The following is a 19720-nucleotide window of genomic DNA, read 5'->3' as shown; positions in this document are numbered from 1 at the left end:
AATTCTGCATATAAGTTAAATAAGCAGGGAGACAATATACAGCCTTGTCGTACTCCTTTCCCAATTTTGAACCAATCAGTTATTCCATATCCAGTTCTAACTGTAGCTTCTTGTCCCAAATAGAGATTTCTCAGGAGACAGATGAGGTGATCCGGCACTCCCATTTCTTTAAGAACTTTCCATAGTTTGCTGTGGTCGACACAGTCAAATGCTTTTGCGTAGTCAATGAAGCAGAAGTAGATGTTTTTCTGGAACTCTCTAGCTTTCTCCATAGTCCAGCGCATGTTTGCAATTTGGTCTCTGGTTCCTCAAAGATGGATGTTATCAAAGTATATTAGTATTGAAAGCAAAGGAGAGAAAACGGGGGAAGTCACCCTAAGAAGATTTGAAACAATAAAAAAAATTTTGTAACAAGTAAAGGGATGTTGGTGTTCCGATTTAGATGTATTTATGTTTAGGTTTGTTTGAAATTGTTGTATGTTGTATTTGTGTTCTGTATTGTCTCTGTGTTTTTGTTTTTGTGGAAAACCAATAAAATCTTTATTAAAAAAAAAAAAAAAGCCTGTCTGGAAAGTAAGTTTTGACGTGGTGCCAGGCAGACCTTCTCAGGAAGAGTGTTCCTCAAACAGGAAGCCACCACCGAAAAGTCCTTTGCCTTGACATCCTCCTCCAAGCCTCTTTCCACAGAGGGAGATCGAAGGGTGCAGGTAGGACCGTATTGGGAGAAGCCACCCCAAAAGGGATTGGGGTCCCCCTGAGTTGCAAAGAAAATTAGATGTACCCCTTTGGCGACTAAACACCGGGAAGAACTTTTCAGGTGGCAAGTGCAGTTCATGATAGAACAAGATGGTTTTTAAGTAGATGGTCGTTGGCGGTTTTTAAGCAGAGGTGGGATGGGCCCCCTGTCACGTATGATCTAGTTGAGGTTCCTGCATCGCAGGGGGTTGGACTAGATGACCCTTGGGGTCCCTTCCCACTCTGATTCTGCGACTCCATTGTTTGTGAGTCTGCCCTATTCACATTTGGGTCTAGTCCCACTTATTATTCGGATTCAGGCCCCCGAAACCCTTTCCACATCCCCTCCCCAGGGTGCTGCCTCTTTTGGGGGGGGGCCATTTTGCCGATCTTTCTTGGACGGTGCGCTTTGGGTTTCTTTCAGCAGCACACCCCACACTGGCCTCCCGCGAAACCCCACAGCCTCTCAGCAGGAGGGACTCGAGTGCCTTCTCTCTCTCCTGCCTTGCGCTGCCCCACTTCCTACCTGATTGACTGTCCTCTAGCCCACATAGCCGTGACCTCAATTATTTATTTACCACGCCGAAGGCGAAATGGAGGACAAGTGTTCCCGCCGAGATGCGCTGTGCGTATCTCTCCAGGTCTTGGTCGGCCTGTGTTTTCTTTCAACAGATTCCTTGCGACTCCGTGATAAACAAGGATGCTATCGGCAATTGCCTTTGTGGGCAAAGGAGAGGCTTTTCGGTGGTGTCCCCCCCGAGATCAGTTGCCTTTGTGACAGGAACATTGTTGAGTTGCTAAAAGTCTCGTTTACCACTTCTTGTTTAATCCGGACTTACCGTGTAGACACCCGCGTAGGTAATAACAGAGCGTGCCCAAAACAGTAAGAACGCACCATGCGCGCTTGTGAATCCGCGTGGGTAAAATACTACCACCGTTGCCTGGCTTTGTCCTTGCAATTGGCTAGTCCTCAGTGAGGCGCTGAAGCTGTTTCTGGGCTATACTACTTCACTTGGTGGGATGCTTCTCTGTACCCTCAGCACCATCGTTATTTGTTAGGAGAGTTTTCAGAATAGAAGAAGGGCCCATCTAGTCTCACAGTGGCCAACCAAAACAAAACAAAATAAAAAAATTCTTTCCAGTAGCACCTTAGAGACCAACTAAGTTTGTTCTTGGTATGAGCTTTCGTGTGCATGCACACTTCTTCAGACACCAACCAGTGGCCAACCAGACGCCCATGGGAAACCAGCAAGCAGGATTTGAACACGGGCCCTGTCCCCTCTGGAGGCTTCCAGCAACCGGTACAGTGGTACCTCAGGTTACAGACGCTTCAGGTTACAGACTCCGCTAACCCAGAAATAACGCTTCAGGTTAAGAACTTTGCTTCTGGATAAGAACAGAAATTGTGCTCTGGCGGCGCAGCGGCAGTGTGAGGCCCCCTTAGCTAAAGCGGTGCTTCAGGTTAAGAACAGTTTCAGGTTAAGAACGGACCTCCGGAACGAATTAAGGACGTAACCAGAGACACCACTGTCGTAAGCCAATTAAACTATAATAAGGAGAAAATAGGGCCTGTTTCCCAAGGGGTAGTTCCGGAATTTTTACCCTGGGGAAGACCCTGTAATTTGCAGAGCCTCCCACTTATGCTGAAATGACAGAGACGAACCGTAGCTGAAAAAGCAAAGCATAGCCTTCCCATTTATTCCAAGATCTGTTGCAACAGAGGTTCCCCAGACGAACAGAGAACCCTGACTTATGGTACAAGGAGACTTATATACATTTCTGTTCCCATACAAGTCAATGATACAAAAAGAGCAGGAAAAAGGGTTTTTGCATAAGGTAAGTACATCTAATACTGAGTGATTGGGTTAACAATGGTGGTCGAGTGCTTTTCCTGAACATCCTTTGACTAGATCACAGCTCTGTTTATCTTTGTTTGCAGGGTGGAGTTGGGGATATGTGGGCGATCGGATTTACATCTGTACATCTGGGTTTTGGCTGGAGGTCACGCATCACAATAGGCAGGATTGTCACCTTTCGTTTCCCCCACCCTGCCCCTCTCTGTTTCCAAGGAAAAATGGTTCTTCCCAGCTGGCTTTGTCCTGGACTTGGGTCCCCTCTCTGTTCATAGGGAGGCAGTGGGGTGCAGATGGGGTACAGGTGGGGTGCACTCCTATTACACCACTGTATCCAGAAGCATAGCTGACACCAACCATGGACACAGAGCAAGCCTTCCACCTTCATTGATTTGTCTAATCACCATCAGCTCTGGGGAGGCTGGACCCCCTTTCCTCCCAAAAGGAACATCACTGCAAGGAGGGAACCAACTGGGCCCCATGGAAGCATTTGCAGGGGGGCTTCCTTTTCCCCTCCCCCCCCAGAGGAAAGAACACTTAGAAGGACCATGCAGCTGAGAGCTTTAGTAGAAGCTTGCTTTCCTCCCCCCCTTCTCCCTCCCAGACGCTTTTCCTTTTGTGCCGCGTCTTTTAGATTGTAAGCCTGAGAATGCCGGCACCTTATTACTCGTCACTGGGACACATTTGGGGGTGGAGGCGAGGGCCCTGAAGAGCAGGCCGGAAATCCTTCCGATTAAAAAACTGAAATAAGCTCCCACGGCCCAGCGTTAAGAAGATGGTGGCGATTTTGCTACCTCTCCAGAGGAGTCTTTAAGAAGCTGGTTTCTCCCCCTGGTGTGGCAACCCCCTGGTCTGGTGGAACTTGGTTTCCTACGCCCTCCTGCCTCACCCAGGGCGCTCCCCAACCGCCCCAGTAAATCAATATGCTCCTGAAGAACATCATCAGACAGATCTGCTTGCAGGAGAGAGAGAGAGAGAGAGAGAGAGAGAGAGAGAGAGAGAGAGAGAGAGAGAGAGAGAGAGAGAGAGAGAGAGAGAGAGAGAGAGAGAGAGAGAAATGCAAACACAACACAATGGAGGGACGTTGCCACTTGTCCCTGGCTAATGGGTACTTCAGAGGAAAATGTCAGAGCAAATCTGGGTGCCATAGCAACATGGTACGGTCCAATATTCTGCTGCTCCAAAGCTGCAAATCATTCCTTCCTTCAGGCCTATTGTGAGTGCCTCCCCCCACCACACACAACCCGCCATGGCTGGAGTTCTCACTGCTGTGTCCAAGAGCTAGAATGACAGAAAGGTGGACAGGCGCAGGCCAAGCTTTTCTTGTCATTGCACCCCTCACCGCCCACCACCGGCCTGGGTTTCTGGTCCTTTACTAGCACCCACCATGAAAATATGCAAACACCAGTGTTGGGGGGGGGGGAACAAAACAGAGACAAGTACTGTTGTCCCATTTATTTATATTTTATAACCCACCCTTCTCCTTAAGGTCCCGGGGCGCATTGCAACATTTGTTGTTGTTTTTCAGTTGTTCAGTCGTGTCCGACTCTTCGTGACCCCATGGACCAGAGCACGCCAGGCACGCCTATCCTTCACTGCCTCTCGCAGTTTGGCCAAACTCATGCCAGTCGCTTCGAGAACACTGTCCAACCATCTCATCCTCTGTCGTCCCCTTCTCCTTGTGCCCTCCATCTTTCCCAACATCAGGGTCTTTTCCAGGGAGTCTTCCCTTCTCATGAGGTGGCCAAAGTACTGGAGCCTCAACTTCAGGATCTGTCCTTCTAGTGAGCACTCAGGGCTGATTTCTTTAAGAATGGATAGGTTTGATCTTCTTGCAGTCCATGGGACTCTCAAGAGTCTCCTCCAGCACCAGAATTCAAAAGCATCCATTCTTCGGCGATCAGCCTTCTTGATGGTCCAGCTCTCACTTCCATACATCACTACTGGGAAAACCATAGTTTAAACTATATGGACCTTTGTCGGCAAGATGATGTCTTTGCTTTGCACATGGAAATACCATGGAGGAATTACCCTAGGGAAAAAAGCATGGCTGGCTGGATTGGCCCTAGGGTGGAGGAGGTATGACATCCCAGCGCAGAAAGAGTTAAGCCACCTTCATTTTGACAGACAGTTCATCCTTTGGGGAAGGGGCGACCCCCTGTTTAAAAGGAGGAAATGGCTGTTTTGGCAGTTGAGAAGAGGGAGGGTGTGTGTGGAAACAGGGAAGAAGAGGGGTGTGGGGCCAGGATAGTGGTGGTTAGGCTAGGATAGGATGAAGATCAGTCAGTTATACTGAAAAGAGTTTATATTTTAGATGTAACTAAGCTGATGAACTATTGAAATACGCGAAACATGATGTTCTGAAATAAATAAAGACTTGTTTTTGTTGAGCCAAGAGAAAAGAGTCATTTATTTGGTCCAGCCATGTATGGATGCTCATGAGGAGGTGAACTCAGGGAAAAGGCAAAACTGACCTGCAGGGTGATAGTTTGTGTCTTGGAGTTTCACTCAGGAGGGGCAAAAGGGCAGAAACCTCGGGAAGGCTGCACAGTTGCTAAAAGGGTTTAGCTAACTGACGGCAGTGGGGGGAATCTGAGAGAGAGAGACCCCCAGAACTGAGGTATTCTCAACCCAGGAGCCCAGAGCAATATACAGGTGAAACTCGAAAAATTAGAATATCGTGGAAAAGTCCATTTATGTAAGCAATTGTTTTCATTAGCTACTGGAGTTAAATATATGAGAAAATTAGAATATCGTGGAAAAGTCCATTTATGTAAGCAATTGTTTTCATTAGCTACTGGAGTTAAATATATGAGATAGACTCATGACATGAAAAGTGAGATATGTCAAGCCTTTGCTTGTTATAATTGTGATGATTATGGCGCACAGCTGATGAAAACCCCAAAGTTGAGATTGTTAATTTGGGGTTCTCATCAGCTGTACGCCATAATCATCACAATTATAACAAATAAAGACTTGACATATCTCGCTTTGCATGTCATGAGTCTGTCTCATATCTAAGTTTCACCTTTTAAGTTGAATTACTGAAAGAAATGAACCTTTCCACGATATTCTAATTTTTAAAGTTTCACCTGTATATATATAACAGGCCACGTCAGCTGGACAAGAGAACCCCGTTACTAAGTTATCCCTAGTTATAATAAAAGGGGATTATCCACACAGACGGACCTCAAGGCATCGAGGTGGGGTGGATAGAAAAAGTGACCCGGAACACCTCAGAAATAATACACTTAGTACCGTAACAGAGGGGTAGTTGGCGGGGAGGTTCATAGCACATGGCTGGCTGGCACCCTAAACAGCACCCTGCAACATTTACTTGCGGGTCCCACTTGTACACCTACTAGTTTCTGATTTAGGCTGGCTGAACATCCATTTACCAGGACATCGTAACTAAAATGAACACTACTCCCGTCTCATTAACAGTAAATAGGAGGAGAAACATACAGTTTTGTGCCCACTTAGGACCCAATGGTCGTAAGAGCCTACTGCCCATCTAGGCAGTAATGTGGCAAGATTCACCAGCACAGCTAACCGACATGACCCAGCAACTCAGTGTAACTCAAGCAGGAAAACTCAAGCGGTGTAACTCAATAGATGCACTTCCCCCCGTTTTATTTGTTTGTTTGGTAGCGCCAGAAATGATATTTCTACGCTGCTTTTCGTTTGCGCGAATCGCAAAGCGGCTTGCAAACAACAAACGACGACGACACGATAGAACGTCACAAATGCAACATGAAGCAGACAACGCAGGATTAGTCTCACTGACATTTGTTTATTTGAAATACTCAAAAGCTTCCCACAACCGCTAAAGATAGCTCACAGCATCAATTTAAGACCATTTCATTCAGCGCAGAAAAACCCAAAGCTGAAAGCATTATTTTATTTAAATTTTTAGAAGAACATAACAGTCGTACCTCGGATCTCGAACGCCTTGCGACTCGAACATTTTGGCCCCCAAATGTTGCAATCCCGGAAGTGAGTGTTCTGGTTTACGAACGTTGTTTGGAAGCTGAACGTCCGATGCAGAGCCAGATTTAAGTTTGACGAAGTCCTAAGCTACTGAAGGTAACGGGGCCCTTTATATGTCCAGCTGTCCTTTGTCAACAACAAATTGCCGCTGTTTTTTGTGTTGCTATATGGTAATTGATGGACCTGATAGGTATCTCAAGCCATTTGCTCATAACAAACAGGAGCCTACACAACACAAAACAAAACACTCTGGCTTTATGTAGGTTTTATTTTGTTTTGTTTTTTATATTTTATTTTAGAAATGTACAGCCAGGGGAGGCACCCAACTTTTGGAGCAATATTTTATCCACCCTGCTCTGTGAAGTCACCCTGTTAGCAGCACTTGAGCTTCCCGTTCCTGGTTCTTAGGAAATTGGGGGGAGTGACCTGCAGGTTCTCCTCCCTGTTCTAAAAAGCAGGTGTCTTCCCCCCATAGGATCCTGGGAGTCGTAGTTTGTTAGGGGTTCTGGGATTCGTAGGTCTGTGAGACCCTCTTGCCTGACCCATGGTGGCCTCATCCCAGCACACTTTGATCTGACAGGCATCCCCCCCTTGCAGGGCATTTATAAGGCTTTCCTAAAAATCAGCACTTTGTGACATCAGTTGGCAAACAGGGGCCAGGCTGCCTAATTAAGAAAAATATTTTTCTTAATAAGGCAGCCTGGCCCCTGTTTGCCAGCTGATGTCACAAAGTGCTGATTTTTAGGAAAACCTTATAAATGCCCCTCAAGGGGGGATGCCTGTCAGATGACAGACAAGAGAGCAGAGAGCAATATGAATGGTGGAGGTAGGAGGCCTGGAAATGAGTGGCATTATTATTATTATTATTATTATTATTATTATTATTATTAATACATGGTGAATTTTAAGGATAGATATATTTAAGAATATATATTTTTTAAAAATTTTAAGAGTGTGTGTGTATGTATATAATGTTCAGAAGTGTGCCAAGCAAACGAGGCCACATGTCTGAATCAGTACAGGAAGACAGGCCTGACACCATTTTTTACTCCCAAGGTGACCAAAGTGTTTTTCTGCAAGGAGGGAGAGGGTGGGGGTAACCTTCCCATTGCCTCAGGAATTAAAGTTATAATATCCCTGGCATCCTGATACCTGAGTGCCATAAAAAGGGTGTGATTAACTTGGCTGGGAAACAGGGAAATGTAAATATCTCTTTTGTTTCACTTGGTGGGTGTTGGGTGGAGGGCAAGAGGAGGCCACCAGACCTCCCCTTTCATGATATAACTATGATGTATCGGGGGGGGGGGGTGGTCTTGGGTTACACCCCTTCTGTGATGTATATATGATGTATCGGGGGGGGGGTGGTCTTGGATTCCAGGGCGGGCAATTTAAATGTCTATATTTTTTATTTCTGTCTCCTAGGACGCCAAAGGCTGTTAAGACGGCCACAGATCTCCCCGCCCCTTTCAATCATGGTAAGTTAATTCCATGGGGAATCCGTCCACCACATGTGCAGGGAGGTGGTGGTTGGGGGGTTGCAGGCCCACAGGACCCCTGTCTCTTAAAAAGCACAATGTTCTTTTTCCTTCGCAGGGCCGTGGCCTGGGGAGAGCCAATGCTCCCACCCCCCCACCCCAGCAGCAGCCCAGCGGGGCACACACAACAGAGCGGAGGCGAGGGGCCGGCCAGGACGGGCGTGGAAAGGCTCCCACTTCAAGTAAGTAGAAATGCCAATTGAGTGTCCGGGCATTAAGGAATGCTGCCTTCCCATGTCCCCCCTCATTAATGCTGATTCCTCCATTTTTTTTTTGCAGAGCGGGGGCCTTTCTACCTAGTCCTGGCCAGATCCCTGGAGCGACGTGGCGAAGAACAACAGAGCCACGCCTCCAGGGATGAGGCTCCACATCCGGCTCCCGGGACCGCAACATCTCGGCGGCTCCCAGCCCCAGCTTCACTGCTCCACCTCCGTACGGGTGAGCTTCCATCCCGGCCCCACTTGGCGCAGAAGCAGCAGCCAAGGTTGCCCGCTCTTCGATCAAGAGTGGTTCCGGAGCCCTTGGCTGCTGCTTCTGCGCCGAGGCGGCCGGTACCCCGTACGGAGGTGGAGCAGGTGGTCAGATCAGGTAAGCGGAAATGCCCCCTTCCCAGGTCTCCCCCACCCTCCTGGCCCAGAATGGGGCTATGGGGCTGGGAGCCAGGCATCTACTGACATCTCCGTTTCTTTGTTTGTTTGTTTTGCAGCAAGCATCAGGCTGGGAGCCGCCGCCCGGGAGGGAGTGGAGCCCAAGAGATGGCCTCTCGCCTTGGAGGTAATTGGAGGGGGGCCTTGGGAAACACAAGAGGAGGGCCTTCAGGATGAGGCCAAGGGCCCGTCTGGTCCAGCCTCCTCTTCTCCCAGAGCCCAAGAGCCCTTTGCCCACCTGGGACTTCCTGTAACAAACATTCCTTCTTTTTTTTCAGAAACACCTACGCTCTGCCCCGCTGCGGCTGCTGCCGAGACCCCCCCCCAAATAGCAGATAGGTAAGAGAGAGAAGGGTTGCGGGTGACTGTCATTTTAATTGAGAACTTGGGTGGTGTTAAGGGAGGTGGTGTTTGAGCATCTTGACTAACAGTTCTGTTTTTCTTTAATTTTCAGGAATTGACCGACATTGAATTTTAATTAAAAATAAAATAAAAAAAATTAAAATTTTACATATGTTATCGTGTCTTTATTTTGTCTTTTGTGTCTTGATTGATCCCCTTTCAACAAAGAAAGGAAGGGAAAAAAGAGAAAGAAAAGAAAAAGAAAAAAGGGGGGGAAAGAAAAATAAAATAAAATTTTACATAAAACATTATCTTGTCTGTATTTTTTCTTTTTTTTATAATTTTTATTATAGATTTTACAAATACAACCAAAAGAGGAAAACTCCACCACAAGTACAGTCTTAAATAAAATTATATACAGTAATCATTTTGCTTGTATGCGTCTTATTTTCCGATTCTGAACAAAATATAATGTAGATGTTGTACATATACACATACAATACAACCATCTAACAAACAAATAAGAAATTAAATACACACCGTGAAAAAAGAAGAAGAAAAAAAAGAAAAGAAAGAAAGAAAAAAAGAAAGAAAGAAAAAAAAAAGGAAATTCCCCGTCTTCCTGAGAAATCCCTTTGCTTAAACCGCTATAAATGTGAATGCTTACAACCCTGCACACTTCCTTGACTCCCTTCTACCATGCATTCTTAGGCATTACATTGCTCCCATCTCTTTTCCTTCAGGCTGTTTTCATTCCCTTCACTCCTCGAATGCAGGCATGATAACAGTACTTTTATTGTATTTTAACACGTTTTTTTTTTTTAATATAAAATCTTTATTTTATTTCCAAATGGTTTACAAATTTTTACAAGTTTTACAAATACACATTACACACAATAAAAAAAAAACAGTTTACATTACAAACAATAAAGGAAAAGAAGGAAAGAGGAAAATACAGAGAAAGAAAAAAGTAAGAGGCCAAAGAAAGAAAGAAAGAAAGAAAAGCAGAAAAGAGAAAGAAAAAGAAAAGTAAATTATTGTTAAAGTTACAATAATCAACTTCCATTGCTGCATTTCACTACCTACACTATCTGAACATTTTTGCCATTCTTCCCTTTAACATCAGAGTTACCATAAATCCACTTAAATGCTATTCTAAACATAACCAAAACCTTTCTCTAGATCCTTGTTTATTCAAATATTCATTAAAACAATTCCATTGGTCTTGAATTACCTTTTTTGACTTTTGTTTTATTATATTGGTCAGCTTTGCCGATTCCAGATACGTATTTTTTATACACCTCCCATTTACCAGTAAAGTTCTGCTTTGTATTTCCTCTCAGATTGTTTGTCAACAGAGCCATCTCTGCATATTCTTGTAGTTTGATTTGCCACTCAGTAACCGTTGGCGCTTCTTGCTCTTTCCATCTTTTTGCTATAACTGTTCTTGCCGCTGCAACTGCATACAAAAAGACTTCTTTCAACTTGTTATTTTTTCTTTCATATCTTAATTAATCCCCTTTCAACAAAGAAAGGAAGGGGAAGAAAGAGAAAAGAAAAAGAAAAAAGAAAAGATTAAAACACCTCTCTTGAACATTATACATCCAAAATTTCCAGCACATATCTTTCATTTAACACTCAAAAGCTGGCATGAAAGCAAAGCTGTTGTTATATTTTTTGCACATATCTCATATATATACCCCATTTCCCCACAAATTTCTGCTTGGGATTTCCTCTTAGGCTGTTGATTAATAAGGCCATCTCAGCGTATTCTTGTAATTTACTCTGCCATTCTGAAATTTTTTGGGGTTCCTGGTCTTTCCAACCTTTTGCTACCAACATTCGGGCCGCTGCAATTGCATATAAAAACACTTCTTTTGACTTGGTTGGGATTTCTTGGTCCACCATGCTTAATGAGAATATCTCTGGTTTTTTGGTAAAGGCAGAACGTTATTTTGAAACCCCAGCCTGCGCAGAAAAAACAGAGACCAGACCAGAGTTCTAATGGAAAGCAAGGCGGCTATTAAACCTGATCGTTATTCACAAATACTGTTGTAACAGGGGTCCTCACTCGCCACATACTGGATGGAGGAGGAATCCAGAAGAAAGGTCTGCTTGACCATATATAGACAATTTAAAATTCCCCCGCTGCCTTCAAGACCACCCCCAGAAACATCATGGACACATCATGAAGGGGGAGGTCTGGTGGCAGTAATCTGAGCATCCTGGACCCTGCCCCCTGCCTCCTCTTTTGTTGTTGTTCTGTCGTTCAGTCGTGTCCGACTCTTCGTGACCCCATGGACCAGAGCACGCCAGGCACGCATATCCTCCACTGCCTCCCGCAGTTTGGCCAAACTCATGCTAGTCGCTTCGAGAACACTGTCCAACCATCTCATCCTCTGTCGTCCCCTTCTCCTTGTGCCCTCCATCTTTCCCAACATCAGGGTCTTTTCTAGGGAGTCTTCTCTTCTCATGAGGTGGCCAAAGTACTGGAGCCTCAACTTCAGGATCTGTCCTTCCAGTGAGCACTCAGGGCCGATTTCCTTGAGAATGGATAGGTTTGATCTTCTTGCAGTCCATGGGACTCTCAAGGGTCTCCTCCAGCACCATAATTCAAAAGCATCAATTCTACGGCGATCAGCCTTCTTTATGGTCCAGCTCTCACTTCCGTACATTACTACTGGGAAAACCATAGCTTTAACTATACGGACCTTTGTCGGCAAGGTGATGTCTTTGCTTTTTAAGATGCTGTGTAGGTTTGTCATTGCTTTTCTCCCAAGAAGCAGGTGTCTTCTAATTTCGTGACTGCTGTCACCATCTGCAGTGATCATGGAACCCAAGAAAGTGAAATCTCTCACTGCCTCCATTTCTTCCCCTTCTATTTGCCAGGAGGTGATGGGACCAGTGGCCATGATCTTAGTTTTTTTGATGTTGAGCTTCAGACCATATTTTGCGCTCTCTTCTTTTACCCTCATTAAAAGGTTCTTTAATTCTTAACATTAAGAACAGTTAGAAACAGCTGAGAATCATGCCACGGAATCGTAGAGTTGGAAGGGGCAACCGAGGGCCATCCAGCCCAGCCCCCTGCAATGCAGGAATCCTTTGGCCAGTGTGGGGGCTCGAACCCAAGGCCCTGAGATTAAGAGTATCGTGCGCTGCGCACTGAGCTGTCCTTCTTGTCGTTTATCTAAATGGTAAAGGGACCCCTGACGGTTAAGTCCAGTCGCAAACGACTCTGGGGTAGCAGCGCTCTCTTAAGATTTAGTGTCAGGAGTATAACTTATTCCTGGACACCGCAGAGTTAGACGCAGACTTTTCTGGAAGCTTCTGGCTGTTGTGTGATTGACTGGACAGCACGACGCAGGAACTCAGCAACTCACTGGATAACTATATACAGTATTTATTGATTGAAGCAACTAGTATCCATAAGCTACTATGTACAGACTTTACAAAATAAAAGAAACAAAACATAAAATCTTTTCCTCTCTGTCTCTCTCTCTCTCTATACTGACCACGTTCTCTACACCAACCATACACTAACCACACTAACACGCTCATCTCACTTTAAAGACCGAGGGAGCCGGTGTTTGTCCGCTTCCGCAGAGTTTTTCCGGGTCATGTAGCCAGCATGACTAAGCTGCTTCTGTCGAAACCAGAGCAGCGCGCGGAAATACCGTTTCCCTTCCCGCTGGAGCGATACCTATTTATCTACTTGCACTGGTGTGCTTTCGAATTGCTAGGTTGGCAGGAGCTGGGACCGAACAACGGGAGCTCACCCTGTCATTGCGGGGATTCGAACCGCCGACCTTTCAGTCAGCAAGCCCAAGCCGCACAGTGGTTTAACTCACAGCCCCACCCGTGTCCCTTTGTTGTTTATCTACCTGTTGAATATATATATATATATATATATATATATATATATATATATAATAAGCAAAACCACTCCAAATGGAGAACACGATAAACTCAGTAGAAGGTATATTTTTGCTCCCACAGAGCAAAGATATGCCCTAAAAGACCCCCTCCCCAAGTTTGCACCGCATATTTAAACATAGCTGTCAACCCTCCCTGCTGTTCCCCACTGCTATTTAAAACAGTTTTCATACCCCATTAAACAGTCCTGATTCCCCACCCTCCCTAGGAACTGTAGTTTGCTTGGGGTGTGCTCCCTGGGAACTGTAGTTTGCTTGGGGTTTGCTCCATGAGAACTGTAGTTTGCTTGGGGGTTTGCTTCCTTGGAACTGTAGTTTGCTTGGGGGTTTGCTCCCTGGGAACTGTAGTTTGCTTGGGGGGTTTGCTCCCTGGGAACTGTAGTTTGCTTGGAGTTTGCTCCCTGAGAACTGTAGTTTGCTTGGGGGTTTGCTCCCTGGGAACTGTAGTTTGCTTGGGGGTTTGCTCCCTGGGAACTGTAGTTTGCTTGGGGGTTTGCTCCCTTGGAACTGTAGTTTGCTTGGGGTTTGCTCCCTGAGAACAGTAGTTTGCTTGGGGATTGCTCCCTGGGAACTGTAGTTTGCTTGGGGCTTGCTCCCTGGGAACTGTAGTTTGCTTGGGGCTTGCTCCCTGGGAACTGTAGTTTGCTTGGGGGTTTGCTCCCTTGGAACTGTAGTTGGTTTGGGGTTTGCTCCCTTGGAACTGTAGTTTGCTTGGGGGTTTGCTCCATGAGAACTGTAGTTTGCTTGGGGTTTGCTCCCTGGGAACTGTAGTTTGCTTGGGGGGTTTGCTCCCTGGGAACTGTAGTTTGCTTGGGGGTTTGCTCCATGAGAACTGTAGTTTGCTTGGGGTGTGCTCCCTGGGAACTGTAGTTTGCTTGGGGGTTTGCTCCCTTGGAACTGTAGTTTGCTTGGGGGTTTGCTCCATGAGAACTGCAGTTTGCTTGGGGTTTGCTCCCTGGGAACTGTAGTTTGCTTGGCGGTTTGCTCCCTTGGAACTGTAGTTTGCTTGGGGGTTTGCTCCCTGGGAACTGTAGTTTGCTTGGGGTTTGCTCCCTGGAAACTGTAGTTTGCTCGGGTGCCAAGGGTTGTTAGGTGGAGAAACCCGACCCCCCCAGCTCCTCTTCTATAAGCAGGTTTACTCATGAGCAAGCCCCTTAACCCGCAATCCCCTCCCATCCCTTAGTCCAAAGGACAGCGTTTCCCCAGAACCCTCTAGCCTCCTTCCTTTCCCAGAAACCTTTGCTTCCCTCCCTCCATTCCCGCTCTGCCTTCTGGGAAATGGAGTCCCTCACCCACCGTCGCGCTCCCGGGCTGTAGTCCGCCGCGGACTCCGCTTCCCAGGAGCCACCGCGCGGCAGCCTGCCCCATCCTGCCTCTAAAGCCGCCTGGGGATCGTAGTCTTCCTGCGCAGGCGCGCCTCCTGGAAACCCATAGTGCGGGACTTGAGCGCAGGACTACGACTACCGGCATGCATTTCTGCCCATTTCTGGGGCCAGCCATTTTGGGGTGGCGTTTTCCTTTCCCCCCCTCCCTCCCTCCCACCCTTATATCCCCCTGAATATACTTAAGATGGCGCCGGGGGCAGGAATAGACTGAAGGTTGCAGCTGTGGAGGGAGGAGAGAGGCGCTGGGGAGGAAGGCTTGGTTGCTAGGTTACGACGCCACCCCAAGCCTTGCTGCACAGGGGCACCCAGAGGAAAGAAAGCCCCCTCACCTATTGGAAAAGGTCTGTGGGGCTGTGCAAGCAGAGCCCCCTGCCAGCTCATGGGGAGCTGGCTGCCCCCCTGGCCAGAGCCATGGACCTCCGCCTGGCCGTCTACAACGCCGCCCGCGAAGGCAAGCTGAAGCTGCTGCAGAAGCTGCTGGGAACCAGGAGCCGAGAGGAGCTGGAGGAGCTGACGGCCGGCCCCGGCGGCGGCGAAGGGTCCGGGGGCACGCCGCTGCTGATCGCCTCGCGCCACGGCCACCGCGAGGTGGTCGAGTACCTCCTGGACCACTGCGGCGCCCGGGTGGAGGCGGGCGGCTCGGTCAGCTTCGACGGCGAGACCATCGAGGGAGCCCCTCCGCTTTGGGCCGCGTCGGCCGCCGGCCACCTGGACGTGGCTCGCAGCCTGCTGGAGCGGGGGGCCAACGTGAACCAGACCACGCTCACCAACTCGACGCCACTGCGGGCGGCCTGCTTTGACGGGCACCTGGAGATCGTGCGCTACCTGGTGGGCGAGAGGGGGGCCGACCTGGAGGTGGCCAACCGCCACGGCCACACCTGCCTGATGATCTCGTGCTACAAGGGCCACACGGAGATTGCCCGCTACCTCCTGCAGAGGGGGGCGGACGTCAACCGCCGCAGCGTCAAGGGGAACACGGCCCTGCATGACTGCGCCGAGTCCGGGAGCCTGGAGATCCTGCGCCTGCTGCTCGCCTCCGGGGCGAGGATGGAGAAGGATGGGTATGGCATGACCCCGCTGCTGGCCGCCAGCGTGACTGGCCACACCAACATCGTTGAATACTTTATAGAGGGAGCGTTGGAGGAGGAGGAGGCGGCCGTAGGGGAGCAGGACGGCAGCCAGGCCGAAGACCGCGATGGGTGTTCTGCTGCCGTCGACGGCCGTCCCCAAGTATACTGCACGCGGGAGGCAGCTGTGGAAGCACTGGAGCTCCTGGGAGCCACCTTTGTGGACAAGAAGCGCGACCTGCTGGGAGCGTACAAGCACTGGCAGAGGGCTATGAGCCTGCGCCACCAGGGCGGGCAGTACCTGGCCAAACCGGAGCCCCGCCAGTTGGTGCTGGCCTACGACTACTCGCGGGAGGTGAGCACGGCGGAGGAGCTGGAGACGTTGGTGATCGACCCGGACGAAATGCGGATGCAGGCCCTTTTGATCCGCGAGCGCATCCTCGGCCCGTCGCACCCGGACACCTCCTACTACATCCGCTACCGGGGGGCCGTCTACGCCGACTCGGGGAACTTCGAGCGCTGCATCAACTTGTGGAAGTATGCGCTGGAGATGCAGCAGGGCAACCTGGAGCCGCTGAGCCCCATGACGGCCAGCAGCTTCCTCTCCTTCGCCGAGCTGTTCTCCTACGTGTTGCAGGACCGCTCGAAGGGCACCTTGGCCACGCAGCTGGGCTTCCCCGACCTCATGGGCGTGCTGAGCAAAGGGGTGCGCGAGGTCGAGCGGGCGCTTCTCCACCGCAAGGACCCCGTGACGGACTGCGCCCAGTTCACCAAAGCCCTGGCCATCATCCTGCACCTGGTCTTCCTCCTGGAGAAGGTGGAGTGCGCCCCCGAGCAGGAGCAGCAGAAGCGGCAGACCATCTACCGCCTCCTGAAGTGCAACCCGCGGGGCAAGAACGGCTTCACGCCGCTGCACATGGCGGTCGACAAGGACACCACCTCCGTCGGCCGCTACCCGGTGGGGAAGTTCCCCTCCCTCCACGTGGTCAACCTCCTCCTGGAGTGCGGGGCCGACCCCGACGGCCGCGACTACGACAACAACACCCCCCTGCACGTTGCCGCGCGCAACAACTGCCCGCTCATCATGAGCGCCCTCATCGAGGCCGGGGCGCACATGGACGCCACCAACGCCTTCAAGCAGACGGCCTACGAGCTCCTAGACGAGAAGCTGCTCACCAAAGCCATGATGCAGCCTTTCAACTACATCACTTTGCAGTGCCTTGCCGCCCGGGCCCTCGACAAGCACAAGATACCCTACAAGGGCTTCATCCCCGAAGAGCTGGAGGCCTTCATCGAACTCCACTGAAGAGGGGGGTGGGCGGCATCGCGAGACCCCTCCCGCAGGGGCTGGGGCTGGGACTCGGCCCGCCTCTGCTCGGGTTTGGATTTGAAAATGCTTCCATTTGCACACTGGGGCCGGGTCGACCTCCCCCCTTTCTCTCCGGGACTCGAGCGAGAAAGGGAACCTGTGGAAATCGAGAGCTGCTCTCTCCGTGCCACGTTGGTGTGGCTGCCCTGGGCACCCATTGAGGGGCCCGGCAACCCCTGAGCAACAGCAGGTGGCTGGATCTAGCCCCCACTCTGTGACCTAGCGTGGCTCTATGGGGGGTTGGGGGCAGAATAAGGGTGGCCAAAACCAACTGCTCATCGCCCTGCCCCCTGAAAGGAAAGGGAGCCCACCAGGATCCCAGCTCACACAGATGGGAGGGTTCAAGCAGCACGGTCGGGTCAGAATCGCTGCTGACTCCTCCATTGCCAACTAATTTTTTTCCCCTTTTCAAAGCACACACATCCTATGTTTGACCTCTTGCTTTCTGAAGCGCAGCCTGCCTTACAAGCTAAGTTTGCATGCCTTTCTTCCTCTCCCTTGAATGCAAGCGAGGGGTTTTAGGTGAGCCTGCAGTCAAGTCTTAAAAAAAAACCTAAACAAAAAAAACACACTCTATCCTTTTTTCAGGGGTGCCGGGGATGGGGTGGGTATAGGTTTCAGCCAAACACTGCAGGTAATGTTGAAAGTTAGCTTTGTTACGCCTCGCGCAGCTGACCCAACCCGGTATGGCAAGGCTTGGTTGTGTTCTGGGTTTGATTTTACTTCCATTTTCCAACGTCCCATATTGCATTGCTGAGATTTTGCTGGCTCTTATTGAGAGGCTGGTTGTGGTGTTGTGCTGTTTTTTTGCTGTTTCCCCCCTCATTTTTTTATTTTTATTTTTTTTTAAGATCAAGCTGGCGCTATCGCTTGTTCAGGAAAGTTGAGGGTGGTTGGAGAAACCCCAAACTCTGAAATCGCCTTTAGTATCAAACCAGCGGCCACCCACCTTCCTCCCCACCCGCAACAGAGAGAGAGGCAGAAAAACCATTATGAGGATTCTTTTCTGAGTGTGTTAATAAAGATGACCCTTCGAGTTAAGTTACAGGTAGGGTAGCCGTGTTGGTCTGCCGTAGTCGAAACAAAATAAAATAAAAAATTCCTCCCAGTAGCCCCCTTAGAGACCAACTAAGTTTGTTCTTGGTGTGAGCTTTCGTGTGCATGCACACTTCTTCAGATACACTGAAACAGACCCTTATATATAGTGAGAGGGTGGGAAGGGGTATTACTCGTAAGACAAACTTAGTTGGTCTCTAAGGTGCTACTGGGAGGAAAAAAATTTATATTGTTTCGCCTTTGTGTTAAGACAGCCCCATTCTTTTCAGAGCACAGATAGGGATTGTTGTGTTTTTGTTTTTTTTAAGGGGGAAGAGTCTTCCAGAATGTCTGCTTCTTCTAATAGGTTCTGTGCCTGCAGACCTTTCTTCCTTCGCATAGCTGCGGAAAGGGGTCAGAAATGTTCCTTTAAAGGTCTTTCGGTGGCATCAGGGCAGGGGGAGAGACTGCAGCACCTTGTGCTTGCAAATAAAATGCAGTGCACAGGCCCACAGACCTAGATGGCAGGTTTTGTCCCGGACTGCAGCCGACGGCCCCTTTCTCCACCGGCTGGTTTTGCCGCATCTCAGGCAGGTCTTAAAAGCGGAAGAAGCGGTATCTGATGAAGTGTGCATGCACACGAAAGCTCATACCAAGAACAAACTCAGTTGGTCTCTAAGGTGCTACTGGAAAGAATTTTTTATTTTGTTTTGACTATGGCAGACAAACACGGCTACCCACCTGTAACTTAAAAGCGGAAGGTTTGTCAAGCAGCCTTAGTGTGTTTCTGCACTTGTGCAACCTCTCCCAATAGCATTGAGAGAAGTGTCTGGAAGGACAGTCAGTAAAGCACGAGACTCTTAATCTCAGGGTCGTGGGTTCAAGCCCCACCTTGGGACAAAAGGATTCCCGCATTGCATGCGGTTGGGCTAGATCAGGGGTTGGCAACCTACAAGCGGCCCACGGGGGTCGTTTAACTGGCCCTCGAGCCGCCTGCTCGGTGAGTCCCCGCGCGCTGTGCTAAACCAGCGCAGCGTGGCGCAGGGTCTCGCTTCCATGGTGCCGGAAATCGCGTCTGCGCAGACACAGACACCGAAAATTGCGGGCGCACGTGCTCATCCGGCCCACGGAGGGATCTCTGCTGGAGTGAGCAGGCCCAGGCGAGGTAAACGTTGCCGTCCCCTGGGCTAGATGATCCTGGTGGTCTCTTTCCAACTCTACAATTCTGTCGTTCTAGGCAGCTGTACACTTCATTCACAGCTGCTCCATCTCTGAAAGTCGGGACCTGTAAGCAGCAGACTTTTGAGATCATGTTAATTGAACTGTTTTTCAGTCCGGGAATCAGAGAGTCGAAGGGACCCCCGAGAGTCATCTAGTCCCGACTCCCTGCATTGCAGGAATCTCGACTGACAGGTGGCCATCGAACCTCTGTTCAAAAACCTCCAAGGGAGGGAGAGTCCACCACCTTTGGGGGAATCTTCCACTACAGAAAGTTCTTCCCGGCATTCAGTCGGAATCTCCTCCCTTGCATTTTGAATCCATTGGTTCCTCCGGAGCAGGAGAAGAGAAACTTGCTCCATCCTCCGTGAAGGCTGGTCCCTGAAAATGGATCCCCAAATCCTGTTAATCCCAGACATGCTGTTCCGGGGCTTGGTGAGAGTCAGGAGTCTCAGGTCTTTGAAGAAGGATGCAGGGATCTGGACTTTATTTGGAACTCAGAGGGTACCCAACGCACGCTGAGTTTTAGAGTCTGGGGAGAAGGCGCATTGAGCTGCTCGCCATTTGGTTGCATCGCATCAACCCAACAGCATGGCAGCTCATGCGGCTGAA

General features: G+C 49.3%; 1 protein-coding gene across 1 annotated transcript; it reads left to right on the top strand.

Moving 5' to 3' along the window:
- The first annotated feature begins 14573 nt into the window (after positions 1-14573).
- FEM1A (fem-1 homolog A) lies at positions 14574-17816 on the top strand. Its single transcript, XM_033136679.1, has one exon. It carries the CDS (start codon positions 14831-14833, stop codon positions 16790-16792), a length of 1962 nt encoding a protein of 653 aa, XP_032992570.1. The 5' UTR covers positions 14574-14830; the 3' UTR covers positions 16793-17816.
- The last annotated feature ends 1904 nt before the right edge of the window (positions 17817-19720 follow it).

Source organism: Lacerta agilis, chromosome 18 (genome assembly GCF_009819535.1).
Source record: "Lacerta agilis isolate rLacAgi1 chromosome 18, rLacAgi1.pri, whole genome shotgun sequence".
Classification (NCBI taxonomy): Eukaryota; Metazoa; Chordata; class Lepidosauria; order Squamata; family Lacertidae; genus Lacerta; species Lacerta agilis.
Note: the sequence above shows the minus strand (reverse complement) of the source record. Positions and strands in the feature narration are given on the sequence as shown.